Source organism: Oreochromis niloticus, linkage group LG15, assembly GCF_001858045.2.
Source record: "Oreochromis niloticus isolate F11D_XX linkage group LG15, O_niloticus_UMD_NMBU, whole genome shotgun sequence".
NCBI classification, from domain to species: Eukaryota; Metazoa; Chordata; class Actinopteri; order Cichliformes; family Cichlidae; genus Oreochromis; species Oreochromis niloticus.
This window is the reverse complement of record NC_031980.2, coordinates 1,121,914-1,142,493: the sequence shown is the minus strand read 5'-3', so window position 1 is coordinate 1,142,493 and position 20,580 is coordinate 1,121,914. Positions and strand designations below refer to the sequence as shown.

General features: G+C 45.3%; 1 protein-coding gene across 1 annotated transcript in view; it reads right to left on the bottom strand.

Annotated features, from left to right (window-relative positions):
• The window catches only part of vsnl1a (visinin-like 1a), a 43,667-nt gene that overhangs the window by 2,178 nt on the left and 20,909 nt on the right, over window positions 1–20,580 (bottom strand). The window contains exon 3 of the mRNA XM_003440702.4: window positions 256–471. Coding sequence (XP_003440750.1) covers window positions 256–471 — 216 coding nt within the window. The remainder of the gene's footprint in view (window positions 1–255; window positions 472–20,580) is intronic.

The following is a 20,580-nucleotide window of genomic DNA, read 5'->3' as shown; positions in this document are numbered from 1 at the left end:
ACAGGTCGAGGGGCAGGCGTGGCCGGAATTACAGATGAGTCTGCTCCAAACATGGACGTTTGTCTTTAGTTGCAAATTGTTTGAATAACCTGTGTCTCAGATTCGACAGCCTCAGCTCGGCGCTCAGTAACCAAAGTACAAAAAAAGTTGTTCTGGTGACTCAGCAAGTTACAAAGCTAACAAAGTATAAGGCTGTCCAAGTAAAAATAATCAAAACCCTTTAACCGCTTCAGAAAGCGTGTAACCACATTATACCTCGATGATCTCCAGCATCTCCACCCGTGTGATTTTGCCGTCTCCATCCAGGTCGTACATGTTGAAAGCCCAGTTAAGCTTCTGCTCGAAACTGCCCCGGGATGTGATGGACAGTGCGCAGATGAACTCTCTGAAGTCGATTGTGCCATCGCCGTTCTTGTCGAAGGTCCTGAAGGCATGCTGGGCAAACTTGGACGCATCGCCATAAGGGAAGAACTACGAAGAAAGAGAAAAGGGTGGGAATGTACTCGGGTATATGTTTCTATGATTCAGTCATTTGAAGTCATTGGGCACAAGAGCCTTTAGATAATGTTTTAGAAATACAACCTCTAGTGTTTTTCACACGAGTGGCCAAATAATGTACAAACATGGTGTCTCTTGGGAACATGGTGGCAAAGAATTGCTTGCATTTACAATCAGTAAACACTGATTATCTTGGGCGGCTAAATGAACTTCGATTTCCTATTGCAACCCAGTGTTTTGTAGGCTGTACCTTTGCAAGTGTTCTCATTAGATTCACCAAGGAAAATGACAGTAATTGTTCCAGGTTGTCTGTTTGGCAGTAGGATTACTCAAAGTTGTGGACAAATGTGCACAAAGATTTAGCACAAGTGTTGGCTGAACTTCTGAAGCCAATCTGAGATGGATGAACTGAACTAACAAAAGACTCGATATCTTTGTGAATCCAGCCTTGGTCGAGGTTTTCAGTCTCACGTGGCTGTTGCTGTGTATTCATGTGCAGGTTTATACAACTATCCATACTGTAAAGATGTCCTGGATAGCTGTCACTTCACAACGCCCAGAGCCTGCAGTCTTTTCTTAAATTCTAGTTCCAAAATAGGCAACACTGATTACACATGGCGTGTTCATGGGTCCCCGAAGGTGAACCCAGGCTTTCCCATGAGAAATGAACATCAGGATCTCTGACACAAGTCACAGCTAGAATAGAATAGAATAGAATAGAATAGAATAGCTTTTTATTGTCACTGTTACAAGAACAGTGAAAGGCAGTTTGGCATCTCTCCATGTGTGTGAAGTACACAATAGCGTAAGTATTTACACAATGACAAATTTACATTTACACAAGAAAGATATGTACAAGTTATACATACACCTGCAAACATACACGCACATACATACATATATGTATATATACATATTTGCATCCGTACATGCATACACACACATATTTCCACATACACACTTACATCTATATACATACACATACATGCCATCTAACTAGCAGGTGCATTGAGAGGTGCAGTGTGATCAGTGATATTGCACATTGAGTGGGGTGGGGGGTGCTGTTGGAACTATACTAAATAATGTTATAATAAATACAGTTTAAAGAGGTAGGGGTGTTGTTTGCATTGAAGTATAAACAGAAATACGATTTATAAATAAGGTGTAATGTCCATGAGTGTTGGCAGTGCAGTTATCCTCCAATCAGGGTGGAGGTAGGGCATGTTTGACAGCCTGTGGGTAAAAACTTCTGTTGAGTCTGTTTGTCTTCGACCTGATGGACCTGTAGCGTTTACCAGAGGGAAGGGGGGAAAAAAGTGAGTGTCCAGGGTGTGAGGGGTCTTTAATGATGATGCTGGCTTTCTGCTGAAGTCTGCCAGTATAGATGTCTCTGAGGGGAGTTAGTGAGGTGCCGATTGCCCGCTCTGCTGCCCTCACCACCCGCTGCAGTTTCCTCTTGTCCTCCGCGGTGCAGCAGTTGAACCAGAGTGTGCAGCAGTAAGTCAGAAGGCTCTCAATGGTGGAGCGGTAGAAGTTTACTAGCAGTCTTTGGGGTAATTGAGCCTGACGTAGTTTCCTGAGGAAGTACAGCCTTTGTTGTGCTTTCCCTACCTGGTGGGAGATGTTTGTGGACCAGGTAAGGTCGGCCGAGATGTGGACTCCGAGAAACTTGAAGCTTTCTACCCTTTCTACCTCCTCCCCATCAATGTAGAGGGTAGAGTGCTCAGATCGCTTTGTTCTTCTGAAGTCGATTACCATCTCCTTGGTCTTGGCTGTGTTCAGATGCAGGTTGTTGTCGTCACACCATTGCTTCAGATGCTGAACCTCCTCTCTGTAGGCTGAATCATTGTTGTTGTCGATCAGTCCTATGACAGTGGTGTCATCAGCAAATTTTATAATGGTGTTACTGGTGTGGATAGGTGAACAGTCATGGGTGAAAAGTGAGTATAGGAGGGGACTGAGGACACACCCCTGTGGGACACCCACATTCAGAATGAGGGTGGAGGAGGTGTGCTCTCCCATTCTTACGTTCTGGGGTCTGTTGCTCAGGAAGTCCAGTATCCAGCTGCACAGTGAGCTGCTGAGTCCTAAGTTGCTTAGTTTATTAACCAGTTTGTGGGGTTGAACTGTATTGAAGGCAGAGCTGAAGTCCACAAACAGCATTCTCACATAGGTGTTACTACAGTCCAGGTGTGTGAGGGCTGTGTGAAGAGCTGTTATTATGGCGTCCTCTGTCGACCTGTTTGCCCTGTATGCAAACTGGTGTGGATCGAGGTTTGCAGGGATGGCAGCTTTAATGTGTGACATGATGAGCTGTTCGAAACATTTGGCAATTATGGGTGTTAAAGCAACTGGACGATAGTCATTCAAGCAGCTCACTGTGTTCTTCTTGGGCACTGGAACGATGGTGGCTGACTTAAGGCAGGATGGTACTACAGACTGTAGCAGTGAGAGGTTGAAGATGGTGGTGAAAACCTCTGCTAGTTGGTCTGCACATGCTTTAAGCACTCTACCGGCTACACCGTCAGGACCAGCTGCTTTCCTCGCGTTGACTCTGCGCAGTGTGGCTCTGACCTGGTGCTGCTCCAGCTGGATGGGAGCGTCGTCCCTCTCTGTAATGGCAGGATGGGTGATGGTGTCCCTGTTTTCTTGGTCAAAGCGGGCGAAGAAATGGTTTAGGGTGTCAGGTAAGGTGATGTCTGGGGAGTTGGTTTGTGTGCAACTGTCTTTGTAGCCAGTGAGTGTCTTGATCCCCTGCCACATGTTTCTGGAGTTCTTTGTGTTAAAGTGTTCCTCGATGCGCTGTTTGTATTTGCGCTTGGCTTCTTTTATGCCTTTAACCAGAGATTGGCGTGCCTCTTTGTAGACTTGTTGGTCTCCTGATTTGAAGGCGCTGTCACGTGCTCTTAGTAGGGCTCTCACCTCACTGTTGAGCCATGGCTTCTGGTTCGGGAACACTTTAACAGTCTTTGTTGTTGTTACGCTCTCAGTACAGAAGCTGATGTATGAGAGTACGGCAGATGTGTGGCCCTCCAAGTCTGATCCTTCTGCAAATACACTCCAATTCGTGTTATCAAAACAGTCTTGTAGGGCCGTGGTGGCTTCCGCGGTCCACACTCTTACTGATTTTTCAGATGGTTTTTGTCTTTGAATTAGAGGTTTATAAAGCTAGAACTACTGTACACTTTAGCTTCAAGAGATATTCACACGGCTGATTTATCCTGACATGTGTGACTTTCATGCGGTTCCAAGTTACGCGACCTTTTCCCTCACAGCTTCGTTTTGCCGGACTTCCCTGCTGATGACGATCTGATGTCTGATACATGTGCATCTGTTGGCTATGCGGCTGTTAACGTGAGGATGATGATATTCACCTGCGAGCGTGGTAGAGCCCATACTTTTACCATTTCATCAAACCTAATTAAATCAATGTTTTGTAATTACTTTAGTGATTAATTTACTTTAATTTAGCACTTTAGCCCGATTGCTAGTGAAAAATGCTGATAATTATCATCATCAGCCTTTTCAGTAGGACTACCATAGATGCTACCTTCTGGCAGTTCTGTAGATAAAACCTGAACAGGGCAATGGCCTGGTAGCATTATGTAACTAAAATCAAACCAGTTGAAGGTGTAACTATGTGCAACATAATTTCATTCGTTGAATGTTGCAGATGTTTTTATTTTACTCAGCTTTTCTCTGTTTTTGTCCACTGATGCCTAATTACACAGCCCATCTCTGCTCTATACAGTTCAGTAAAGGCACGGGATCCACTGGGTTTTACCCCCAGTAAAGTACTTGAAGCACAAAAAGTGTGTTGACAGTCGAAGCAATCCATATCATTACTGCACGCCAGCAGCATATGAACACAAGGGCAGAGATTAATGCTGTAACTGCGTGGAAGGCCACCAAGCCCCCGCTCAGCTCTTCGTCATCTACCGTACAGCACGAACCCTGTGGGTGGCTGCGAGAAGCTGAGCCATTCATTAGACATAACCTTCCATTTGACCTCCCTGGTAAAAAGTCTGGGTCGATGGTTAATCTAAGCTCGAGTGAGGCTGCTCTGAGAACTTGGGCAGGCTGCTTCAATCTTCATGGAGCAAATGGAACAAAAAAGAAATATTCCATGTTGTTTTATTACTTTTGCACCTGATTTCACCATAACTCATTCAAGGTCAGATGCAGCCATGCGACAGACTGAACGTGTAAAATATGAGCAAAGGAATCTGTGCAAAAGAAGAAAGTCAGGTCCTCTTAAACATTGTGTAATCTCTGCCGTGTTCACAGGCTCACATTCAGGAACCACAGCAGGCATGCATTTGTCAAGGAAAGGTGGGTACCTTCCCCATTTAATATATCTGGAAATGTCAAGACGTCCTGCTTGTACTGACATTTGCAGAACTACACAATGAGCCGGTGAGTTGAAACACAATTTTTTCTTTTTTTTTCAGTGAACCTCACATTTCCACTATCAGATTTCACTCAGAAAGAACCACTATTGTCAAAAGAAGACTGATATTTCCTTGTGCAGTAATCTTTGACAGCATGGATTTGTTCTTGGACCTTACCAGCCCTGCACACATAAAAAGCACAAGCAAGACCCCCGGCACAGCACAGAACAGAGCGGGAATCAATGACAAAGATATGGCATCGATTAAGCCGTGAAAAGCATTAAAAGTGTGAAAAGTTAAAGCTGTAACTTCAAAGTGTTGCAAAAAAGCCTGCAGATGGGTAACTGGCAGCAGTGAAATGTGGCTTGTTTTCACAACCAGTGGAGTCAAAGCAACATTAGCACTTATTTGAATTGCTAAAGGCACCCAGCTCTGTTCTGGCCAACATCAGTGTTAGACTCTGCTTTGTGTAGAAGCCTCGTGCTCCCCCATGTTCACCAGCAGGTTTGCTGTTCAGTGTTGGACATGTAGTTTACAGCAGAGCCTTTATTTAGATGAAAAATATATGGTCAGAAGTGTGGGGTCACACCACCTAATCTGTGAATTCCTGTGTTTCCACAGGTCGATAAAATCAAACACGCAGACATACTTTTAAACTCTCTGCTGACTGAGTAACTACAGAGTTATTCAGCTGTTATTCCTCCGGCGCGAACATCAGCACAATAACTGTTCGCTTCAAGCTTCATAGCATAGATTTCCAAGGCTGAGCAGATCCTGTAGGTGTTGTGTGCAGGTAGCCCAGTACTCGTGTCCATACAGTGCACCTGAAGCAAAGGAGTGAACTTGTGTCCCAGACAACGTAACAATGAACTTAGTCACACAACAGAGCTCTGCAAAGCTGAATCTAGCTCCAGAGTCAGAGGATAACTCTCTACAAGCTTACCACAACAAAGTTCAACCTTTGGTTTAAACGGTGATATTTTAAAAATCATAGCAGCATCCGATGGCAGCTTCGTGGCCAAAACAAACCCATCAGTTTCAAAGGCTGCAGGCAGAGGAGAGCGCCCGTCAATCATTATTCGTTATTAGCACATGCACACAGGGGCATTTAAGGACGCTTCCCAGCACTGGACTCTTGAGGGGCAACCACGAGACTGGTGACTGACAGGTTCTGTCCCTCTCTGACATCCTGTTACGTCAGACACCAGCAGCACATGTTTTGATGAAAACCTCACATAGCCTCTCTACTTAAACCAAACCCTGCATGACAGATTTTCTATTTTATTCCCAAACGAAGTCCAGTCAAAGGTGTTTTTCAGTGTTTGCACCGTTGTTGAATCTGTTTTTAGCTAGTTCCCATCTCTTGGTTGTATACATTCGGCTAGATCAGATCAGCTTTGGGCCAATGAGGACTGAGAAATGTAATGTTCTGTTGTTTAAAAGCCAATGTAATGATACTGCAATACACCGAAAATGAACTGGAAGTGTAATGACTCAATGACTCTCACATACTAAAGTGATGACTTATGCAGCATATAGTTCTTTGTTTACACATCCAGACACATTTGTTAGGTGTTTGTGCCGCGTTAGGTTACAGGACAGCACAGAAGCTCTGATCATGGCAGCACAAGAGCATCCTCTAAGCGCCACATCCACAGAGGCAGGAGTCCACTGACTATATCACCCATGCAGACTGTCCAAAAGTGCCCCAGAGACTCAGCACAGAGCAGCAAGATGTTACAGGCAAGCTGGGACGGTGTGCATTGGGAGGCACAACCAAGTGGCTGGGCTAGTGTACAGGAACATCTGTGCCATGTATGGACTAGAAGTCCCCAAGCTCCCATAGGAGCTTCCAGTATTCCAGACAGACAAGCAGCTGCTGGCCAACCAACCACACACAGTGGTGACTGACAACGATAGATGAGAGAATCCCAGCAGACGGACAAGAAAATAAAGACATACTCGGTGCTATTAGGAGCATTAGGCCCTGTAACCCTGAACCCGGAACAGTGACTCCAGCAGATTCCAGGCACAACATCAGAACTTTGAGGAACAGCTAAGATGCACAGAAACCTCAAACTCCCAGGCCTCTGCTACAGGACCTATACATGCATGTATACATGTGTCGGTATACTCATCAACTACAGCAAGCCAAAGCTTTCATACAAGTTAGAAAACAATCTGCTGCAGTTTCTGCAGCTAGCAATCACAGACATGTGCCCATGTGTGCAGCAGACAGTCTCGTCACATTCTTGAAACAAGGATGCTGCCCTATCCTCCAATAAGACTAACAACCCAGCACGCACAAACTGTCTGCAATCAAGACTGGGGGAGGAGACAAGGCCATGAATCCTAATGGGAAAATAGATTGCAGTGAGTTGGAGATTTCAAAAAAGAGAGAGAAGGATGAGGGATGAAACGATAGAGAGTAAGGTTAGACCGTGTTAGCTCGGGTTATAAAATTGCCCAGCCGCAATGAGGTCCCACCCATGTAAATTTTGCTGCAGTGCGAGCCGATCAGACTGCAGTGGGAATTTTAGAGAAGTTCAGAAGAGAAAAGATATGCGGGGGAGGAGGGTGTCAGCGGGCACAGAGATGAGAAGAATTTGAAAAGAAAAAAAGGAGCGAGACAGACAAAGTGTGAGAGGGAGAGCGGCAGAGACAGAGTTTAGACCCATGATCCAGGTCCTTATCTGCCCTTTCAGAGAAGCCACACTAATGCGAGGATGGAAGTCCCAGGGACAGCCAGCGCGAGCCTGCTTGCATGCACGGGACGCTTTATGCATAAATGCAAAGTGGCTTCCTTCCCACGAGCGCTGCCTCCTTCCCCCGTACGGTTCTGCCTCAGATCATCTGCCCAAGCCCGGAGGAACGGGAGGAGGCACGTGGACCTACGGGACGATGTGGGAAGAGTTGAGGAGAGGGAGGAGGAGGCTAAGTGAGAGGGAAGAGGAAAGGTGTCAAGGAAGAGATGCGGGAAGGATGTTTAAGGGGTGGGAGGGGAACGAGAGAACGCCACTGCAGTTCCCCAACAATCTGCTAAGTTACGAAGCAGTTAGGTAAAAATGAAGAAAGAGCAAACTGCACAGGCGACAACAGAACGTTCACTAGATGGCACGCAATTACAGTTTAACAGCCAAAAATGACCCCGTCACCACTTGAAGGGACTGTGTCCTCGACTTTACACTTACAGATATTAGGCTGTTAACGTCTCCAGTAAGTCGTACTCTCCTGCTGATCTGGCAGCCGTTTGCTGTTATGGCTGTTTGCAGTCGGCCATCAAAGGACGGGCTCAGTGCCAGAGCGCTCAGCCAAGGGCCAGGCGCACAGGCGCCGCTGCTCTAATACAGGCTAATGTCGCAAGGTTTGCATGTGTGTGTGTGTGTGTCAAGGCTGATTCTGTCAAACAAGCACACACCACCTGAAACATGCTGCTGGTAAATGGAACATTAAAGCCTTTATAATCAGCATGCAAGCTGGCACTGGTGCTGATCCAAACGCTGGGAGGCAGGGAGACTGGGCGAGAGAGAGAGGACAGGAAACGACTGTGGGAGAGAAACCGAGGACGTGAGAGAGAAAGACACTCAATCGTCACACTTAACCGAAGGCCATTTCACACTGACAGAACAGCGAACGACTGCAGGATCATGGAGCAGATGAAGATTGCGGCTCCAAAGCGCTGTGAAACTGCGCACGCAAGTGACTCAACCCTCAAACGAGCTCATCAGTGACAACCAGTAAAATGACTTGTGTTTGATTCCAAAATAACTTCCAGGAAGTGTTTGATCCGCATTTCTCTTTAGCTCAACTCGGTGCGCTGCCGGCTCTTCAGATAAGCGTTCGGCTGGACGCAGATCCTGCAGCTTAAAGCTTTGAGTGATGACATCACAAGGGTCAGCATTTAAATGTGCTGAAGATATTATATTTACTATCCACAGTTTCTGATACAGTTTGGAAGCTGCTAATACTGAAACTGCTGTACTGTTATCTGTGTGTGTGAAACTGATGAGAAGCAGCAGATAAGGATGAACTGTTTGGCATTTCTCTGTAGTTTGAGCTAAACTTGCCACCCATGACGAACTCTGCAGTCAATCCAAATCCCCGGACCTTTAACCAAGAAGTATTTTTATTTTGACCAGCGCTGTCAAGTTTCTGTTACCTCTCTCTGAGCTTTCAAGCTCATCTTGCTAATGAAAGTGGGCAGCACCTCCAGATCTGAGTGAAAGCTGTGGAACACGCGAGAAAGAACACGTCAGGTTGAAGTTTCATCGACTCAAATGTCCACAGTGTAGGCGAGACTAAAGATATCGTACGTTATCGGTGCACTGGCGCCAAATGGAAATTAAAAATATATATACATGCAGGTGATGTGACAGGATTATCCTAACACGCTAACTTTCACGAGATTCTGAGCCGCCGGGCTTTTTAGTTTTTCTTACTTCAGTTACTTAGATAAGATAACAGATGATTGTATTGCAACGTATTAAATATCTCACAATGACCCTATTATGATGTTATCGTGACATCATCACTCTGCAACGAGTTAAGATCACAACATATGACTAAGGCTCCAACCAACTCAGACCTAGAGACCATCTGTGATCGTTGGGCAAGCACTGGTTGGTAGGCAAAAATGAGAATTCCCTGACCAGCGAGTGAGTGATTGGTGTAAAACTGACAGCTAAAGCCCTACTCACACATGGGTCAGTGCCCCCCCACCCCCTACAGCAACTCCACGTTACTATGGAAAAGTAAGTATTAAACAACTGGTTGTTGGAGGTCATACATGGAAAACTGCTTTTAAACAGAAACAGGAGACTTTGACAGTCACGACGTAAACTCCTGTACAGTGAGGTAATCTGAAGCTATTCCTGGAAGCAAATCATAAAAATCCATCAGTAAATTTAGTGCTGATATAGTACTGTATATATTTTATTACAACTGTATGCATTTTGATTATAATCTTGCCAAACAAAGCCAGTAAATGAGCTGCTTTATGTGCTGCAGACCTGTGCAAATGCCAAACCACATGACCTTATGCATTACCATTCATGCACTCAGAGTCCCACAGCGCCCGCCCTGAACCGCTTCCCTGTCGATGCCGTGCTCCGTCACTGTAACTGTTTTTCATGGATTGGGAATCATTTCAAATCTATCCCTTTCCAAATTAATCTCCTTGCTGCTTCCACAGAGCTGCACACAGTGAACATACTCAACAAACAGTTTGCTGGTCCTCCCTCCCCTTAATATGGATGGTTCAATATTTTTTCAGGGAATTAAACCCAACAGGGAGACAACAACAATAAATCAGACTTATAAATTTAGTAATAATTTATGATCTCTTGGTGATGCATCCACACAGCCCCCTCCCCCCCCCCCAGGGTCAAGGTCTCCTTGCATAAGAGTCCTGCAGGACACTCTTTATCAAAGGCACATTTGCTATTGGCCGTCCATCTCTCCAGTACACGAGCGCAGGGTGCTGAGGTCAGTCTGAGCCTGTGATCCGCCCTTCAAAGCGCTCGAGGTCTGTAACAACAAGGCTTTAGCTTTGACATGTATCGTACGGTTTCCATCATTCTGCTGTGGCACCGGTGGGGTGGGGTGGGGGTGGGGGGGTAAATAAAGCCTCACTAACGGCGAAGCAAAGATACCCTAGCCAAGCTTTGCTCTATGGCTGTTTACATCGCTGCACCAACGGAGGTACTGCTTCATCGAGCAGGACGCACGAGCTCGAGAGCAGGAGAGGAGAATACATGCATAATCAATCGGGGGGGGGGGGGGGGGTTACAGTGTGTCTGCTTGTGTGTGCGTGCGCTCTTACATAAAACCCTCAGTGACATGCCAGGAAGCTACAGACACGGCGCAAATCTGTGGCTGCTCCTGCTTCCAAGGCCCCGGGGTTCAAACAGACAACACAAATACAAACCCACACAATCCACTTTGCTCTGGAAAATGCATTTTTAGTCATCCGCTCAGGTGAGTGCCTGCTGCGATATTAGCTTTGTAGCGAGGGAGCAGTGTTTGAAGAACAGTCAGTGAATAAAAAGAGCACACCTAAGACACGAGTGTTGTTTTCATAGTAAGTAAAGTTAGCTGAGATTTTCGTGAAATCAAAGCTGCTTTTCATTTTGTTGATGATGGATTAAACTTCCATCCTCATGCACAGACAAGAAAACGTGCACGCAGTCAAACGTGTTTCTTTCTTCTACACTAGCGTCTTAAGGAGCGCAGGTAAATGGTAAGATTTAAAAAAGTCAAAGTCACTTATTTATTACAAGAATAAGAACACAATCAGATTTTCTCTGATATTATAACGTCTTATGAAACAAACTGGAAAAATTGTTCTGAGAAAACTTGAGATGTTTCAAACCTTTGGGAATAATAACCTGAGGTTAGGTCGACTTTAACATCAAACATACAAAATCTCGAGTCCTGCAAATGTATCTCAGAGAACATCCATATTTTTTCTTTCCTCATAAATGTAAATTTACAACTGTAATCTTAGAGACAGTGCAGATTTTTTTCTTCCCCACTTCCTTTTTTTCCTGTTTAAATTCCAGTTTATACAGCAAGAGTCTCCTGAGGGCACTTTATACTGGAAGCTAAAGACTCCCTGTGAGAAAGCTCTTGGCGACAGTGGGAAGGAAAAACTCCCACAACCTTCAGACAGTACTATATTTTTCTTTACGGTACCGTCGGGGAGAAATGTACTAAAGCTGACTGAAAACACGTCTGTGTTTCTGTGCTGCTGAACGGTCTGCTCTGCGCCCACCACCTGCTGTCACTTTATGCTGACCTGTAAAACAACATGTCCTCTCTGCAAACCAGCTGCTTTTCAACTAAATGCCCGACAAAACCACTGAATGGGGGTTTGCTGTAGGATTAAACCACACGTGCTGTTACCATAGTAGCCAGGAGTGCAGTTTTTTTAAGATTACGATCTTAAGTAAACAAGTTTGCTTTGATTGGAGGGGGGAGGATTTTAAAATAAGGACTAAATATTGGGCCTTGAGCGAGAGAAGCCACTTCACAGAGCCATAAACCAGTCCAACCAGTGTCTGTTACGACAGCACATACAAACGATATTAAAACCTGCTTTGAGAAGCTGGAGGGATGTCCTGCTGCAGTCCAGAAATCGGCCTGAAAAGCCGGTTCCTGGGCTGCTTGTGCTTTGAGAGGAATTTAGCACGAACCTGTCTCCAACCCTGGTTATCAGTGGTTACAAAACACCCATCTGGCAGCAGTAACTCTGCATTAGGAGTATAAATGACAGCACAACAGCAGATGGCACTGTTGAGTGTGGAAGCATATTTAATGCCCGAGGGAGTGAGTGAGGAGAACAGTTATTGGCAGCAAGGAAAGAATGAATAAACACGTCATGTTGCTTCCACAGCAAAATTCCCAAACAATAATCCAGATTAAAACTCTTCATTCTGAGATATATATATATGTCATACATATATGTGTGTATTAGTCTGCCATATTCCGCCATTATTCCTCCTTGTCTCTCATCTGACACAGAAAAGCAAGTAAGGGGTGCAGGAAGCAGAGTGAGTCACTGCCGGCTTTGGCAGGTAGACCTGAGGGCTGCCCTCTGCTCCTTGTGACGTAGTTCAAAGCGAAGCAGAACAACAGGGGAGAAATAAAAGGACGACTCACTTGTTTTATCTTCCCCTTGCCAGTGGTGAGTCTAAAATGGTCTTTTAAGAGCTTGGCAGATAAATCCACAGCAGCTTGTGCATGTTTGAAGCCGTCTTTTAAAAAAACGCTCATGATCGAGCTTCTCCCGCTCAGCCGGGGCCAGGAGAAGAAAGGAGGCGAGGGAAGAAAGTGAGATGTAGCGGTTTGAGAGGGAGGGAGGGGGAGAGGCGGTGAGGAAATACCACACAACGTAAAAAAAACCAACAACACAACAACAACACAACCTCCTCTGAGTTCTCTCTGGATGTCTGCAGCACGCTTCATTACTTGCATTGTGCTTCCATGTTACATGACTCATCAAACATCCTTGGCTTCTTCCTCCTCGAGCATGAATTCATTATTCATGACTGCTCAGTCATGTCTGAGTCCGTGCATGCGTGCACACATGGAAAAGCCCGTTCCTGACTCTGCACGTTCATGGCTCTGTAGCCTCTGCTGCCACGGTGTTATTTCCATCTGAGAGAGTGCTAACACACCCACAAGATGCCTTAATGGCTTCTATCATCTCCCCCGTATGAGCCTATTTATAAAAGTCCAGGATGTAATTTTAACGTGTGCTCGTTCTCACCCTGAGGTGCATGCCAACGTACAGCTAGCTGCACTCTGGAGGCTCGGGACCCGGGAGTAACAGACAGGTCTGTAACCTACTTTAGGAGCACCTGCTGTATGCGCACTGAAGTGTTGCCAGCTGACTGCACTAATTTTAAGTAATTAGCAGTGCTCAGATTTGATGTGTTGCGCGCTGTGGTGTTGCAATTACAGGAACAGAAGCAACCTTCTCCTCTCTCGATCCACTTCTCAGAGGTACGGGCGTCCTGCCTGCTCTCTGAGTTTGCTCGGAGGGTAACTAGTCTGTCCGGCACAAACAGCCTCCCTCTGTTTCTGTTAGACATGATCGAAATGACCTGCTGACGTTACAGCTGAGCATCAGAATACAGAAGAAATGTGATTTAAGGGACTTTGAATGTGGCATGGTTGTTGGTGCAGTGAATGTTTCAGAAACACAACAAAGTACAAAGACCAGCCTAACAGAGACAACATGTCCACTCAGCAAAAATGCCTTGTTGACGTCAGTGGTGAGGGGGAAACAGGCAGACTGCTTCAAGCTAGGAAGGCAACAGTAACTCAAACCGAGGTCTGCAGAAGAGCATCTCTGTTTGCACAACATGTCGAACCTTGAAGTTCTAACTAACTGACTCTTTGTTGTATCGCTTGGTATTTTTCACTTGCTGTGGATGTAAACATTACAACACTATGACTGCAGGTCAGTAACAATCTCACGGCCCTCGTAAGAAACCACAGGTCTAAAATCCCAGACAATGACAACTTCCCACCTCTCATGACTCAACTTTGGGAGTCACGGAAGAGCGGCAAGACGTCCTCAGTGATGCATCACACCATCCTCGTGGTGAGTATTGAGATGGAGGTACAAGGTAGCACCTTTGCAAACATCTCTTGCCCATAGGCCAGAATTTTAACAACATGAAGTTGTTCCATGGATCCATCCCGCCTTGTATTAATGGTGCAGGCTGTTGCAGGTAGCGTAACAGTGTTGAGCTATTTTCTTTGCACACTTTGGCCCCACAGTACCAACTGAGGATCATTTCAACACCACAGCCTACCTGAGTATTGCTGCTGATCGTGTTCATCCCTTTACGACCACAGCGTATCCATCTTCCGATGGCTGCTTCCAGGAGATAGCGCATCATGTCACTTTCTTGAACATGATGCTGTACTTCACTGTAGTTTGCTGTGTTCAAATGGCCTCCACAGTCACCAGATCTCAATCTGGCAGAGCACCGTTGTTGGATGTGATGGAACGGGAGATTTGCGTCACGTGCACCGAACAAATCTGCAGCAACAGTGTGATCCTGTCATTTCAATATGGACCACGATCTCGAAGGAATGTTTCCAGCACCTTGTTAAATCTGTGCCATATAAAATGAAGACAACTGGGCTTCCAACCTGGTACCAGGTACCAATGACTTTATATTTGCAGTTCTGATATTTCAAAAGTGTACGGATATCACACACACTCTACTAGAGTAGCTTTGCATGACAATGATTCACATGAATCCTTATTCACCTTATACTGTGGAGCAGGTGTTTGCCTGAGACGATGTGTCAGGGATCTCTGCTCTACCTGACATCATACACAACCAAAGGTTAAAACACTGTCTGAAACTGAACCAGCGGAGCAGTCTAAATTGTTTGGCTCATAGGCGTACATACCTCGACCTCAGTATCTGACATGTTGATCAGTTTGCGGACCTACCATCGGAACAGTACAGATATAACAGAGAATCTGGAAAAACAGCAGATGCCCTTATAATTCTACAGTTGTATTCATGTTTTATATGCATGCATGTCTGCTGATTATTATCATCGTCATTATAAAGTCTTACTTCACACAGCTCAGGGACATAAAAATCCAATTCTTCAGAATAAAAGAGAAGCTAACACACTTACTGATGCATAGTGGACGCATGTAGGCTACGCTATAAGTTTACCAAGTTCTATGTAAGTACTGAGACGTAGGCTTTATGGGTGCTTATACGTGATATTCTGCAGCATTTATCACTGCAGTCACAGCAGATTTGCCTCCATAATTAAATGCTTTTGATCAGCTGCATTTGGAAAAACAAACTTCATTCTGGGAATCTGTTGGCTTTATTATCTGACACAGCATACCCACGGGGAAGGAAATTCGGATGCTGCTGATTAAGAGACCCTCACTGCATAACCACAAACTTACTAATGTGTTTATCTTACTGCTCAGATCATATAGATGCAATTATGGCACACACTGAAGCATGACATGAGCTGTTGTGTGGTTGGGATCATTTTGTGACAGAACAAAGCTGCCGGGTCTCATCGCTGTGATGGCTTCACTTTTGTAACGGTCTGACGATAGTTTCTCTCTAGTCTAGTGATGACAAGTAAACCAGACTGGACAGCTGGGTCAGCGAGGACGGATAAAAAGGTGGCAGTGAGTAAAATCTGAAACAGTGGACTCGAACAGCAGGCAGTACCACAGTGAGTGTGGGATTATTAGCTCATTTTAAGGGTCTAAACTGGCTCTGCATGTGACAAAATATCCGTGTTGTTTTGCCTTTGACGAAGAGGCCACGTTTCGTCTGTGATGACTCTTGTTGCAATAGGAGACTTGACTCAGCTGGTTGCATTATGGTCATATATAAAAGCAAGTAACTGTCGTTTTGCTATCATGATGCATCAGTCACAGAACTGGCTCCGCCTTCAAAGCAGTTAGTTGAAAGGTAACAAGATCATCATGGTTACAAATATTTGTGACTGTCACAAACCCATAATTCCTAAAACTGTATTGTCCTTTATCTTTCTTTACTTTCGACTACACATTCGATCAGAACCGGATTTCTGACAGAGCAGACCTACTGTGGGCTGTTATTTTCTGTCATACATGTAGTGTTACAGTGATGGAGGCTCATATTAAAGACAAAGCTTCAAATTACGACGTCTAAACCCTCTGTTTAAAAAAACCTTTTGGCCCTTTATGACGGGGGGATTTGTGTTTGTGAGGGCGTCAGCTTGTTTCCAGTGAGCGGCTACATCAGGATAAACCTGGATTTCACTGAACTGTAAATCACGTCCAAGCAGAGAGGTAGACGTGAGTGTAATAGATCCTCTCTAACAATAATTATATTTTTTTATTGAACAGTTTTAAAGCCTGAAAAGGTCATGATGCACATCTTCTCCAATTTTAAAGGTCCATGTATTTGAGAATATTCATGCCTTTTGGAACAGAAAACTGGTAAATATAATATGTGTATAAAATCTTGCCTTCTTCCACATGAAAGTCAGGGGTCAGAATGTCAGAGTGATGGGGCTGTGGCGTCTCTCTCTTGGGTGGAGCCTTGCTGACATGGTGGTTTGAACTCTTGTTAACCAGCTGAAGGTCATTCTGGCTGCCACGGCGGGATTTAGCCTGCACCGTGAGACTAATAGCCTTGTTCACCACTCATCTGTGATAGAGGATGTGCCAGTGTGCGGCTCAGTCTGAATATAATTTCCCCTGCTGAACAGACCCCATTATCGCTCTCCGTGCATCTAAAGGCCCTCACTAACTTCCTCTTCTCTTGCTCTCACACCTCAGCAGCAGCGGTGAGGCGCCCTCAAAGTTACTGAATAATTCAATTACATTTTTACAGTCCGGACTGAGGCGCCGCAAAGGGGCCAGAGAGCAGCCGGAAGGCTTAAAAGCAATTCATTATTCCAAGTCTAACCATGTGCACATCGGCCTTTTCGCTCTGTTTCGACGTGCCTCTGTGAGCGCATTCACGTGTCCGTTACAGCTCTACAGCTTCTAGTGCATCTGATCTGCAGCACTGACACAGACACTCTGAGCAATTAACACCAATTTTCTGTTCTGAAGGACTCGCGGTGTAGAAACCACTGTTTGTCTTTGTGAAAATTACAGTCAGCTTACTCAGTGTCAGATTCTCCTCCCTGTGTGCTTTCCAAACATTGTAAACTACTCGTGTTCGTAATGAGTGAGTCATTTAGTCTCGAGTTTATCATCGTCATTTGTCTGCTTCGCGTTTCCTGAGCAGCTTCGAGAGAGTCGGGATTGTTTCTATATTTGTGCAACTCGTGAACTGAAGTCAACACAAAGTATTTCATGCTGTCGATGGAATCTCTGCCTTTCAGGAGCCGCAGTGTGTAGCATTCAGCGCTCTGTGTGTGTGCGGCGGTGCTGGGTTGTGACAACGATGGAGAATGGCATGAGCGCTTCTGAGATGACAAAAGCTATTTTTAGTGCACGGCAGCCACAAGCCTCCTTGGACAGAGAGGAAGGGAGGTGAGAGAGGAAGTGGGCAAAGATGGAGGAAATAACAAAGGGGAATATGCAGAAAGGAAGGAGGGAGAATGGAAGGAATCGACATGGGGAATCAAATAGGAAATATTACAAATTATATTATAATAATTTGATATTCTTTGTGCATTTGCGAGGGGCTGTAAGAGCTTTGGTGTGCACATCAGTTTCTATATTCTCCTGCTCGGCATTTAGTTTTGTTACATTTATTATTTTACAGTAAAATTATAGTAACACATTTTTTTCTGTTTCATCTTTCTAAACCAGCATAACAGAACGTCAAAGAATTCACAGAAAATAGCGTTAGACCGATCAATAAAATGAGTGAAATGTAACACGTGCCAATAAAAGACAAAACACAAAGACGACATTATGAATCTGTTCATGTGGGTACGGCTGCAGCTTTTGATTATTTTAGTAATCAAGTATTGATTATTTCATCGATTAATTAAGTAACTGGACAAGAAAACAGCCTTTTTGTGAACTCCATGCTCTGTCAGGATTGCTGGATTGGTAGTTGCTGGATGGGAAAGCGGTGGTCCTCCGGCCCAATCCTGTGTTCCTGCTGAAGGCCCTGACCGAATTCCACCTGTCCCAGTAAGCTACAGACAGCTCGCACTCAGGGCTTGGACCAGGCTCGGTGCCAGGCTGCCCTGTGTGTGCTTCGGTGGCGTACTTCAGGCGTATCGGGCTGATTTGGAGGACAGACCAGCTGTTCGTCACCTTCCATTCTGGGATCCTGGGCAGAGCCCTGTCTAAGTTCCTGTTGTCCCGCTGGGTCGTGGAGGCCATTCGGCAGGCGTATGCCTCTTCAGGAGTTTCTTTCCCTTCTGGAGCGTGGGTGCACTCGACTCGAGGGGTGGCCACATCGTGGGGCTTGTTGAGGGGAGCCTCCTTCTCATTTGTGCAGCGGCAGCGGTCGTCTGGTTTCACAGCTTGAAAGTGGCAGCCAGACCCTCTTTCGGGTAGCGGGTGCTGGGTGCCCCTCAGCGACAGCCTTCGTCTAAATGGTCAGCCTAGTGTTTTGCGGACAGACCATAGCGGCTGGCTCTGTTGCAGGACTTGAGGCCAGGATTGCATCTGGCAGACGGCTTTGCCTTTTGCATCCGGTGTGGCCTTCACCGGGCCATCGTGTATAGATGTAAATCTTAAATAGTTTGTTTGCAACACTGTAGTGATTGGGTGTGGGCATCGTCTCCTCATGGGGTGTCTTAAAGAATTATTTATGTTGGGTAATCACAGCAGGCTAAATCATTCACTGCTTTCTCCTTGCACCAGCAGCAGTGCATTCATGAAGTCTGAAGCAGGAGCTGAACCTACGCCACACAGCTGTGTGCCTTTGTCTACAGTTTGTGGCACAGCGAGAAGATAGTGCTGTTTGGAACGACGTTTCTGGTGCAGCGAGATAGAGAGACACTGGTAAGCATTGTCACAGTCAAGTCTAATTATCATTATTTTATTATGTTTTCTATTATTTAATGAAATTCCAAATTGTCTAATTAAAACCCTCCTTAACATCCCAGACTCTAATGAGTTACTGCCTATCAGTAGCTGGATTACTATTTCCATTTTGGTTGTTCCTGATTTTGCAGCCTTATTCCAAAATCTTCACTGTAAGAACCTGTTTTGATGATCAGTAACTAAGGTTGATACTGGTCCATGCTGACACATCCCAACAATTAGTGATGTAGCAGCCTCTTAAAATATTCCTATTTTGTTCTGCAGTACAGAGATCTCTCAGCTCCAAGCTGCTTGGCTGTCACAGAATGATTAAATATGTATACGCCCAAGACTTTTATTTGTTTTTGTACAAGTGTGCGCTGTCACATCTATGCCAAACGATCTCCTATAGCTAATTTTCCATGTCAATCTAATGCTGCAGCGCTATCGTTTCGGTCTCCTGTGATTAGGGGACATATGTTTCCTCGCAGAGACGGGCTGTTGGCCAGATGATGTCAGTGTCCTTCTGTCACTCCATTTACCTTCCTCACATTCAGCCCTCCGATCCGTCTCTCTGTCTGTTTGTGGAGAACACAGGGAGCCTCACAGTCTACGCTGCTGAATGGTCAATGGTGCACACAAACACAGATGTAAACACACACACATAAACACACACACGTGCGCGCCACATCCGTTGACAGGAAAAGCCTTGAGGCTATGAAAGCGTGATGCGACTGAGCAGAATCCATCCATACATCTGCTGCATATTCAGGTCAGCATCTGCCTGAGCGTGCGCCAGTGTTACAACAATGCGTCAATCGCCTCCCGCACAGCCACAAAGCACACGTATGATGTCTCCGTGTATATTTCCCTGGTTTTACGGATGATGAAGGCCTCGTTAAATGTATTTACCGAACACTCAAACTGGTTTTGCTTTCTGTCTTTTTGAGTCAGCCACAGATAACTGGAAGGGAAAAGACAGAGAGTTTCTGTTTGCAGCACAAACCACAATGAAGTCCATTATATTGATGCTACCTTATCACAATAACATCACCCGGCAGGAGTCCAGCGCTATTGATGCTCACTGCATGTTACTTGGCAAATAACACAATAACACACAGACACACAACACCTAGAAGGTATGAATCCTGTTTTGCAAGTGTATGGATCGCTGTTAAACGTGCACATTTCTGTGCATGTGTGTGTGCATGTGTGTGTGCATGCTTCAAGCACAAAAAACAAAAAACTAATAAAATTAGCAGTGACAAAAATCTATCACCTCTACGTTTCTGCGAGTGTCATTATCCTGTTACAAATGGCTCACGGAGCAGCTGGCATGTCACGGATGACAAATTTCACACACTGTGGCATGCACGCACTCAAGTGCGAGTTGGCACGGAAGCCTGCGATCCATTTTTATGTCGCTGTCTGGTGCTGGCAGTGCCGCTAAACGTGAAGATCCGCTGGGACGCGATGGCTGCAGCGGGTCATTTTAACGACCTGGGACAGTTTGACCAGGATGTGTGGATTCCACGGGGCTCCGTGTGATCTCCGGCTCTTTGTTACTCAGACACACACTCTGCTTTAAGTCCTGCTTGGCTGCAACTGGGACAAACTAAACATCATGTTGAATTTAATAAGTCATGAAATGAACAGCTAACAGAATGTGTTTACTAAGGCAATGACTCACATTATAAA